Here is an 11,727-nt window from a genome sequence, read left to right on the forward strand (position 1 = left end):
TCAATTCCAAAGCAATACTATCTCCTGCCCTTCGGTACAGAAGCAACGGATTCCAGGGACACTCCAAGATGAGCTCCCAGACCCAGCTCCTCTGTCTCCTGGTGATGGGTTTTCAGGGTAAGCATGTTTCCCACTGCAGATTCTGAGCTAGAACTTTAGCCCTTGACAAAGAGATCATGTGCTCATAGGGCTTTAGAAATTACAATGCAATATGTAGAATTGTTTTTTTTTTTGTTTTTTTTTTTTTGTTTTTTTTTTTTTGGCTGTGTTGGGTCTTCGTTTCTGTGCGAGGGCTTTCTCTAGTTGCAGCGAGCGGGGACCACTCTTCATCGCGGTGCGCGGGCCTCTCACTATCTCGGCCTCCCTTGTTGCGGAGCACAGGCTTCAGACGCTCAGGCTCAGCAGTTGGGGGTCACGGGCCCAGGTGCTCCGCGGCACGTGGGATCTTCCCAGACCAGGGCTCGAACCTGTGTCCCCTGCATTAGGCAGGCAGATTCTCAACCACTGCGCCACCAGGGAAGCTCCCTGTAGAGTTGTTTTGACTTAACTCTTATTAGCATCCAAGGCAGAGTCCAAGGTTGACAATGAGGCAGAGGCATAAAGAACCTGGAACCTGTCCTCTTCCCCTCAGGACGATGGAGCCCTCTGTCCATGCCCCCTCCCCACGTCCACCCTCTCCTTAGAGGTGCACCAGGGACCCATTTAGACCAGAGTGAATGGACTCATCCCTCAGCCCCTGAGGATGGGACTGTCCCATGTTCTGTCACCTTTCACAGCTTGCCCTTGTCCTGAGGACATATCAATAGCCACTTCGATGTGGATTCTGAGTCTTTGAGAAAAGTAACACTTTGTGTTGCCTTGGTGGGGTGTCCTTACAGGCTGCTGGGGACAGATCACACTGACCCAGACTCCAGAGACCCTGGCAGCATCTCAAGGAAGCTTTGTCTCCATAACATGTAAGAGCAGCGTGGAGGTAGGTACCTCCATGGCCTGGTACCAACAGAAACCCAAGGAGCCTCCCAGGCTGCTCATCTTTGGAGCTTCTGCCCGGGCCTCAGGAACCCCGTCCAGGTTCCAAGGAAGTGGCTCTGGCTTTGACTTCTCCCTCGCCATCCATGGAGTCGAAGCTGAAGATGTTGGGGTGTATTACTGTCAGCAGCACATCAGCCCACCTCTCACAGTGACAGGCCCTCAAATAAAAATATCCTTTCTGGTCTAATGATGCCCACTTGGTGAAAAGACACCTGCTTCCTGCAAGAAGCCGCAATGTGAGATGTAAGATGTCCATATTTTAATGCCCATGTTCTCAGAGTCTAAGTTTCTGTGCTGGGTGAAGCAGGGGCATGCTGAGACATTACCTCACATTTAAACTGGATCTACAGAGGGGAAAGGGTGGAGGAGACTGGAGCCAAGCTGTGATCCAGACAGAAGCTTTAAATCGATTTTGTTGTTACTTCCGTTATCAACTGCAGCATAAAAGAACACCCCCCAAATCACAGCTTCAAAAAGCAACAGTTTATTATTTCTCGTGATTCTGTGGGCTGGCTGGGTGCTTTCTCGCTGCTTTGCCAGGGGTTCACCCATGCTACTGCAGTCAGCTGAAGGCCACCCGGGCTGAAAGGTCCACGCTGTTCTCAGCCACAAGTCTGCCTATTGGTTCTGGTTGACGAGTGGGGAGTCTTGGTTTTTCCCTTAGGCACATGTTAAGGGAAGTGGAGGTTGGTGAGAGACCTGAACCTCAGGTGCAGGCTCTAAACAGTGAATTGACTATAGAGAATTTTAAATGAATAATAATGCTACTTTTTATTATCACTGTGCACAGAAAATTCTGAACAATTCTCCTCCCCGCAGGAAGGACCACTCCCACTCCCCTAGCCGTCCTTGTCATGCCACTGGATGGTCTTCTCACATGTCTGGTGGTCAGTGCCGGCTGTTTGCCCAGAGCCTCAGTTTTCCTCCATGTGACCTCTCATCCTCTAATAGGCTACATCTTCTTTCTTACATTCAAGAGGTGAGATGGAAGCTGCAACACTATTTGAGACCCGCTACCCAGAACTGGCACAGGGTTCTTCGAACCACATTCTGTTTGTCAAAGTAAGACCCAAACCCAACTTGATTCAAGGCTGGATGAAACAGACTGCAGTCTTCATTGCAGAAACATGCAGCAATGTTTTTCTGATCTACCATAACTGTCTGAGTTATACATTTAAGGACGACAAAGAAGAATGGCTGCAATATTTATCAAATGCTTATTATGTTCCAAGAATTGAGCTAAGTCTTGGCATGAGAAGGACGTTTTATTCCCATCGTCCAGTAGAAAACGCGGTGGCAGAGAGAGGTTATAAAATGTGTTCAAGGTCATCCAGAAAGTAAGGACAGATTCTAATCAGAAAAGCTGATTCACAGAAGGGAGTGAGTATTTGAGAACAGAGAAGGATTCTGTGTAGGTAGCTGATTGGAAAGATTCTGTGAGAGGCAAGGACACTGGTACTAGGCAAGGCTCCACATGTAACTTGCTGAGGACAGGGTTTGGGATCTCTTAATACCTTTTTTTTTTTACATCTTTGTTAGAGTATAATTGCTTTACAACGATGTGTTAGTTTCTGCTGTGCAACAGCGAATCAGCTATATGTATACATATATCCCTATATCCCCTCCCTCTTGCGTCTCCCTCCCACCCTCCCTATCGCACCCCTCTAGGTGGTCACAAAGCACCGAGCTGATCTCCCTGTGCTGTGCAGCAGCTTCCCACTAGCCATCCATTTTACATTTGGTAGTGTATATATGTCAATGCTACTCTCTCACTTCGTCCCAGCTTCCCCTTCCCCTCCTGTGTCCTCCAGTCTGTTCTCTACATCTGCATCTTTATTCCTGCCCTGCCACTGGTCACCAGGTTCATCAGTACTCTTTTCTTTAGATTCCATATATATGCATTAGTGTATGGTTCTTAATACCTTTTTGTACCTTCATTGACAGTTCTGAAACTAATCAGTGTGACTAACTAAGATGACATTTGATCACTTAGAACCAGAGGGAAAATGTGATATTTTATTTTATTAAGATGATGACAAAAAAAAACCCAACAACAACAAGAAAATAACATACAAGCAATAGAGAAAACACTAGACTGAGGCCTTTTGATCAGAGATTAAGACTCTTAGTAGGGAGTAAATTGACCTTCTCTTTGCAGAAGACAGAGAAAACCGGGAAAGGAGATGTGAAACAAAGGTACAATCTTGGTTCCTCAAAGGAAACCTAAGAGGAAATGATGATTCTTTTTCCTGAGTGCCAACAGGCAGAAGGAATATTCTCATTCAAAAATAAATAATTAAGAGTGATTATAGTTACAGCATACTCAACACAGTAGGCTGGGAATCCTGGAGCAAAGAAAAGTGGACAAACAATCCCAGATCTCCGATATATCCCAAATCTGACCACCCCTGATCACCTCCACCTTCACTGCCCATCCTGGTGCAAGCTTCCACCATCTTTTACCTGGACAAGGGCCACACCCTCCCCAAAGATCAACATGTCTATTCTCAAGTCAGAAGCCAGGGCAATCTTTTAAAATGTGAGTTAAGCTTGTCCTCTGTTCCAAATCTTGCACTAGATTCTACTTCACACAGAGGAAAAGCTCAAATCCTTACAACGCCTATCAGGTTCCCGCTGACCAGGACCCTCCCTGTTACTTCTCAGACTCCGTCTCCTATGGCTCTGTCCACTGACTCACTGAGCGTCAGCCTCACTGGCCACCTGGCTCTGCCTTGAACAAGCCACACACAGTCCTGCCCTTGGACCTCTGGTCTCACTGGTCCCTCTGACAGCAAAACTTTTCCTCCAAACACGCGCTGTGTTAACGCCTCATCTGTCAGTTCAGCCCAAAGCTTCCCTTCTCAACGATCACCCCAATCCTGCATGAATAGTACATCCTGCTCCACACTTTTGTTCAAAGCACTTCTCAACTTTACTTATTTCTTTTTTTACATTTTTGGTCACACCCTGTGGCTTGCAGGATCTTAGTTCTCCAACCAGGGATTCCACCCTTGCCCTTGGCAGTGAAAACTTGGAGTCCTAACCACTGGACTGCCAGGGAATTCCCAAGTTTATTTATCTCTTTTTGATGTTTGCCCTTTAGAGTCTGATTTTCTCTGGTAGAATTTCAGCTCCACAGGGTCAGGGACATTTGTTTCCTGGGAGCATTGACGTATCTCAGCGTTACACAAGAGTACCTGGCATATTCAAGGTGCTCAATAAACATCGTTGCATGAAGGTGGTACATTCTCATTAAGAAGAAAAATGACCACAAAGAAAGTAAAAGCATCCCCTCTGAGACAGTGTATCATTAAGGTATTAAATTTGTGCTGTGCTATTGCACTAAAGTAAGCAAGAAACGGAGTAGCTAAGGAAAAGCCCATGCATCTGATACCAGGCAACCTGGTAAGTCCAGAGTAAGCTAGAGTGAGGATTTCAGAGGTGATATAAAAGCACACGAAAGGGCTTTCTTGGTGGCGCAGTGGTTGAGAGTCCGCCTGCCGATGCAGGGGACACGGGTTTGTGCCCTGGTCCGTGAAGATCCCACATGCCGCGGAGCGGCTGGGCCCGGGAGCCGTGGCCGCTGAGCCTGCGCGAGCAAAAAAAAAAAAAATTTAGTCCTTTCATGTACTTTTTTTTTTGCGGTATGCGGGCCTCTCACCGCCGCGGCCCCTCCCGTTGCGGAGCACAGGCTCCGGACGCGCAGGCCCAGCGGCCATGGCCCACGGGCCCAGCCGCTCCGAGGCATGTGGGATCCTCCCGGATCAGGGCATGAACCCGTGTCCCCTGCATTGGCAGGCGGACTCTCAACCACTGCGCCACCAGGGAAGCCCTATATGACATTATTAATGGAAAGACGAGATAATAAAAAGGTCAGTGGTTGCCAGAGATTGGGTGCAGTGGGGGACAAATGAATAGGCAGAACACAGAGATTTTTCAGGGCTATGAAAATACTCTGTATAATATTAAAATGATGTATAACATTTCATTATACATTTGTCCAAACCCACAGAATGTACAACACCAAGAGTGAACTCTAAGGTAAATTATGGACTTTCAATGATCTTGATGTGTCAGTGTAGGTCCATCAATTGTAAGATGTACCACTTTAGTGAGTGATGTTGATAATGGGGGCGGCTGTACATGTGTTGGGCTGGGGGCATATGCGGAATCTCCTTACCTTCCTGTCAATTATTCGACCAATATATTTTAAGCGTCATTTATGTTGGTGGTGTGGCAGTAATTTGTTCCTTTTCACTGCAGAATATCTTATATATGAATATATCAAAATTAATTTATTCATTCTTTAATTAAGGAGTTGTTTTCAGCTTTTATGAATATAGTTGTTTTTGGAATATTCTTTCAATGTCTTTTGTGGACTTATGTACTCATTTCCCTTGGGTACGTTCCTAAGAGTGGAAGTGCCAAGTCATAGGATCGGGATGGGTTTGGTAAAATTGCAAAATAGTTTTCCAAAATGGTGAACATATTAAAATCCATCAACCATGTATAAAAGTTCCAGTTGTTGCAATCTTTTCCAATATGAGGTATTGTCAAACTTTTTTTAAAAATCTGTATTGGTAAACCTGAAGTGATGTTGTATTTAAAATTTATATTTCCATGATGACCAATCATGTTGAATGACTCTTTATACATCTACCTATACATGTTTATACATATTTATGTAATATGAATCATATATAATATATAAATTATATATCATTTGAAATTCTTAATTATAAAGCACTCTATTATCTCTTTTGTTCTCTTGTGTTTGCTACATGTGTTTATGTGTGTGTTCTGTTCAATAAATTTTTGCCTACCTTTAGGGCCTAAAGATATCTTCCTATATTTTCTTCTAGAAGCATCAGTATTTTACCTCTCACATGAAGACTACACTCTAATTCATATTTTTGCCTGGTATTAGATGGGTCAGAATTTCATTCAAATTTCTCATGGGATTTACATGTCCATATCTAATAGCTCCTCACCACTTATTGTGAAACAAAAACAAACAAACAAAAAACAAACAAGCAGCTCAATATCAAAAAAAAAGAATAACCCAATCAAAAAATGGGCAGAAGATCTAAATAGACATTTCTCCAAAGAAGACATACAGATGGCCAAAAAGCACATGAAAAGATGCTCAACATCACTTATTATTAGAGAAATGCCAATCAAAACAATAGTGAGGTATCACCTCACGCTGGTCAGAATGGCCATCATCAAAAAATCTACAAACAATGGATAAGAGTGTTATCAGAGGAGGAGGAACCAAGATGGCGGAGTAGAAGGACGTGCTCTCACTCCCTCTTGTGAGAACACCAGAATCACAACTAGCTGCTGGACAATCATTGACAGGAAGACACTGGAACTCACCAAAAAAGATACCCCACATCCAAAGACAAAGGAGAAGCCACAATGAGATGGTAGGAGGGTAGCAATCACAGTAAAATCAAATCCCATAACTGCTGGGTGGGTGACTCACAGACTGGCGAACACTTATACCACAGAAGTCCACCCACTGGAGTGAAGGTCCTGAGCCCCACATCAGGCTTCCCAACCGGTGGGTCCGGCAATGGGAGGAGGAATTCCTAGAGAATCAGACTTTGAAGCTAGTGGGAATTGATTGCAGGACTTCGACAGGACTGGGGGAAGCAGAGACTCCACTCTTGGAGGGCACACACAAAGTAGTGTGCACATCGAGACCCAGAGGAAGGAGCAGTGACCCCGGGGGAGACTGAACCAGACCTACCTGCTAGTGTTGGAGGGTCTCCTGCAGAGGCGGGGGGTGGCTCTGTTTCACCGTGGGGACAAGGACACTGGCAGCAGAAGTTCTGGGAAGTACTCCTTGGCGTGAGCCCTCCCAGAGTCTGTCATTAGCCCCACCAAAGAGCCCAGGTAGGCTCCAGTGTTGGGTCGCCTCGGGCCAAACAACCAACAGGGAGGGAACCCAGCCCCAACAGTCAAGTGGATTAAAGCTTTACTGAGCTGTGCCCACCAGAGCAACAGTCAGCTCTACCCACCACCAGTCCCTCTCATCAAGCCTCTTAGATAGCCTCATCAACCAGAGGGCAGACAGCAGAAGCAAGAAGAACTACAGTCCTGCAGCCTGTGGAACAAAAACCACATTCACAGAAAGACAGACAAGATGAAAAGGCAGAGAGCTATATACCAGATGAAGGAACAAGATAAAACCCCAGAAAAACAACTAAATGAAGTGGAGAAAACAATTACAGAAAAAGAATTCAGAATAATGATAGTGAAGATGATCCAGGACCTCAGAAAAAGAATGGAGGCAAAGATCGAGAAGATGCAAGAAATGTTTAACAAAGACCTAGAAGAATTAAAGAACAAACAAACAGGGAGGAACAATAAAATAACTGAAATGAAAACTACACTAGAAGGAATCAATAGCAGAATAACTGAGGCAGAAGAACGGATAAGTGACCTGGAAGACAGAATGGTGGAATTCACTGCTGTGGAACAGAATAAAGGAAAAAGAATGAAAAGAAATGAAGACAGCCTAAGAGACCTCTGGGACAACATTAAACACAACAACATTCGCATTATAGGGGTCCCAGAAGGAGGAGAGAGAGAGAGAAAGGACCCGAGAAAATATCTGAAGAGATTATAGACGAAAATTTCCCTAACATGGAAAGGAAAGAGCCACCCAAGTCCAGGAAGTGCAGCGAGTCCCATACAGGATAAACCGAAGGAGAAACACACCAAGGCACATAGTAATCAAATTGGCAAAAATTAAAGACAAAGAAAAATTATTGAAAGCAGCAAGGGAAAAACGACAAATAACACACAAGGGAACTCCCATAAGGTTAACAGCTGATTTCTCAACACAAACTCTACAAGCCAGAAGGGAGTGGCATGATATACTGAAAGTGATGAAAGGGAAGAACCTACAACCAAGATTACTCTACCTGGCAAGGATCTCATTCAGATCCGATGGAGAAATCAAAAGCTTTACAGACAAGCAAAAGCTAAGAGAATTCAGCACCAGCAAACCAGGTCTACAACAAATGCTAAAAGAACTTCTCTAAGTGGGAAACACAAGAGAAGAAAAGGACCTACAAAAACAAACCCAAAACAATTAAGAAAATGGTCATAGGAGCATACATATCGATAATTACCTTAAACGTGAATGGATTAAATACTCCAACCAAAAGACACAGGCTTGCTGAATGGATACAAGAACAAGACCATATATATGCTGTCTACATCCAAATGAAATATATAGAGAGAATTACACAAATAACAAACAGTATCATGAACTCTCCTAGGCACAGGACATTTTGAACAACTCCATCAGAACACTTGACCTCAGAGAGCTTTCAGTCTAATGGGAGGGACAGATAATAAAGAAATAAGCTTTCTGCTGTTCCTCCTGGCCTCTCCCTCTGCGATTCCTCCCCTGAAGAAATGTCATCACACAGGGTGAATGGGGCAATGAATGTGCAGGTGCACTTATTTTATCCTCATCCTGCATCATAAGAGTCAGAGGAAAGTGGAAAAAATCAGTACAGTTTAACACTTGTGTTTCCTGGGAAAATAAAGTGAATTATAGTCACATTAATTGTCAGATATCCAAATCATCTCCTGATTACAAACAGTGGTCTTTCAGTTCATCATGTCTCTGCAGCATGAAACTACACAAGACACAGGTCGGTGACAAAAATCAATACACTGTATACAAAAATGACCTGGGTCTAGTTTTAGAAGAGCACTTTATGTTTAATATTCATGTCTCGTAAAGGGAACCTTCCTCCATTTTAGCCTTCTCCATTTTTTCTTGAAAAATGAAGTTTTCCTAGATGAAAGAGACATCCACGTATCCTTTTTGTGCCTTAGATTTATAGTGACTCCTCCTTGAAGCGCTTACATATTCCTCTTGTAATCCTTAATTCAGAGCCTCATTCCTTGGCTTGCAAATTGCCGTCTTCCCTCTGTGTCTTTACGTGCACTTCCCTATGTGTGTGTGTCTGTGTTCCAATTTCTTCTTCTTTAAGGGCACCAGACATACAGGATTAGTGGTCACCTCTCATTTTAACTTAATTACCTCTTTAATGATCCTATTTTCAAATACAGTTACATTCTGAGGTAATTACCACTGGCTATTACAACATATGAATTTGGGGGTTATGATTCAGCCCATAACGTACAGTAATATCCAGAAGCAATGTTCTGCTCTACTCACTGCATCGTATCAGGTGGTGCATGATTTCAATCTGTCCCATTACTGATGATGTTTCCTTAGAATCTTGAATGAAGGTAGTGTCTCCCAGACCTCTGCTGCATAGTTACTTTTGCCCCTTTGTACTTAATAAGAACGTATGAATAAGTTCTTTGATACTATATGAATCCCTATTCCTCATCAAAACATCAATATGAACTCATGGATTCCTATTTTCATCAATGGGCTATAATATGTTACCATCATTAATTATTTTGGTACTCAAAGTTTCCCAGATTTGGCCAGTTGGTGAACCATTGAAGTTGGCTTCTATTTCCTTCTGCCACAACCCCATCATTCTTTGAGCATTTCTTTAGTGTCTGGAACTAGATGGTCCAGGCTCATCTGGCTTTTTTCCTGTCCTAAATCCAGAGTCAGACATTTCTCCAAGAATTATTGGTTCCTTTTAGTGGAGAATGGTATTTAGACACCAAGATTTGAGCACTATGGATGCTATTGGGGACCGGGGTGTCATTGCTTCCAGGCTAGGGAAAATTTATCTATCTATCTATCTATCTATCATCTATCTATCTACACACACACACGTATATACACGTGCACATTCATATCTGTATCTACAAAAGCCCAAGGGTTTACACTATCTCCAATTCCAATCTACACCATAGAGTTTATTCTAATACTCTCCTTCGATTATTCATGACTCTTTCTCTAACGCTGATAATTTGACTCTAAGTATCATTATTGCGTTTAATTACTTGATCAAACTACTTGATCAAATTGATTTGAAATCAATCTCGGTCGCGGCCGTCCCTTCCACCTCCTGTGCAGACAACTCCACCTCCCTCCCCACACACACATATACCTTGCTCCAGCTCTGATAGCCCTTGCACAGCCACCAACATTTTGTGCCTCCTGCATGGGTGGGCTCCTCACCCAGTCTGGGCTCTGACTCCTGCACTGTGGGCCCCCGCCCACGTGAACATCCTTCCAACCACCCACCAGCTGGCACACCCGAACTGGGAAAATAGTGCCATCATTCCCTGCTCTAGCCCCAGCAACCCATGTTGCACTTCCAGCTCCACCCCACACAGATGCCCTTTCCATATTATGGGCTCCAAACCCCACAAAGGTCTCCCCCTTCATTTTCCTATGTGGTTGCTTCCTCATCATGCTTGGGCTCTAATGTCCTAAATGCAAACATTGAAAACTATGTTCTCTTAAGATCTGGAAAAGATTTGGTGATAGTATGGTAGAATATGCAGGTTTAGGGAACATAGTAGATGCAAGGGTATACATGAACATTTGGTCTAAGGAAGACCTTAACTTCTAGAGAAGAATAGCTTGGCTTGAGAGGGAATAGAGAGCAGTGATGTGTGCCATGCAGAGAGCATCTAGCATGTAATAGCAAATAGAGTTAGGAAGGTGGCTGACACTTCTCAGATGTAGAGAGAGAAAATTTCTGACCTTGGCTGGCCTTGATGGAAATTGTGGGACAGAACATTCATAAGTGCTTAGCTGGAGGTGAGCAGTTGGTGATGACAGATAACCAGTGCCTGGTCCTTTCTTTACAAATCATGGCCTTGCATATTTTTATTGCTCTTCTACTTCATAGCATCTCTCATTGGTACTGCTAATAATTTATCTTAGTAAGAGCATCAGAGAGTCAAAGAGAAAGCCTCTCTGGCCTCAGTATCCGTAGGTTCTAAGTTGAAGGAGGTTATAGAATTCCTTGCAGTTTCTGGTGTTGTGTCATACCTGAAAAACCCTGCCTTAGTTGGAGAGACAGCAAGAAAAGCATGTTCTGAACTCCGAAGAAAGCAAAATAGCACTCTAATCATAGGACCGCAGACAACCCAGCATCATCACTAAGTTCCCCAGCTCTCAGAATTTTAAGACAGGGGACGGACCAAACTCTACTTGAATGTGCTTCCAAGAATCATCAGCAAGTTTGGATTCGTAGCAAGAAAACTTCATCAAGTCACAGATTAAACAGAAAAATGAGCAAGTTGCATTAACTATATAGCAATCATTTGACAAACGAATTAAAAGTGACCATACTAGGCTTCTAATCTGTCTTACTAGTAGTCTGGTCTATGTGACCTGTTGGTTTGTCTGAGTATGAAACTATTCACCCTATACGTATATAATTCTGTGAAAAGTGTGTGACATGAGCTTCTCCTTAACAAAACTGTGATCAGTGATTAAGAACCTCCTCCCCACAATACAGAAAAAATTTTACTCTTAAATGATACAACTCATATTAGTACAAATCTTAAGTACAAATTCAGATATGTCCCCATAGCTCAGTGGTATAAAGAAGATAAATAATATTAATAAATGTGAGGGCTTCCCTGGTGGGGCAGTGGTTGAGAGTCTGCCTGCCGATGCAGGGGACGTGGGTTCGTGTCCCAGTCCGGGAAGATCCCACATGCCATGGAGCGGCTGGGCCCGTGAGCCATGGCTGCTGAGCCTGCGCGTCCGGAGCCTGT

The 11,727-nt window shown here is 43.7% G+C and overlaps 1 protein-coding gene across 6 annotated transcripts in view; it reads right to left on the reverse strand.

Annotated features, from left to right (window-relative positions):
• The window catches only part of RPIA (ribose 5-phosphate isomerase A), a 162,688-nt gene that overhangs the window by 65,791 nt on the left and 85,170 nt on the right, over window positions 1-11,727 (reverse strand). The window contains exon 9 of one of the 6 annotated variants that reach the window (XM_033838017.2): window positions 220-1,691. The exons of 3 other annotated variants lie outside the window; for them this stretch is intronic. In XM_033838017.2, the coding sequence (XP_033693908.1) occupies window positions 1,651-1,691 (41 nt within the window). In that variant the 3' untranslated portion in view covers window positions 220-1,650. Of the gene's footprint in view, window positions 1-219; window positions 1,692-3,036; window positions 4,622-11,727 lie in introns of those variants that run through there. 2 more of the 6 variants (XM_073791147.1, XM_073791150.1) reach the window with 2 other exon arrangements.

Source organism: Tursiops truncatus, chromosome 14 (assembly GCF_011762595.2).
Source record: "Tursiops truncatus isolate mTurTru1 chromosome 14, mTurTru1.mat.Y, whole genome shotgun sequence".
NCBI classification, from domain to species: domain Eukaryota; kingdom Metazoa; phylum Chordata; class Mammalia; order Artiodactyla; family Delphinidae; genus Tursiops; species Tursiops truncatus.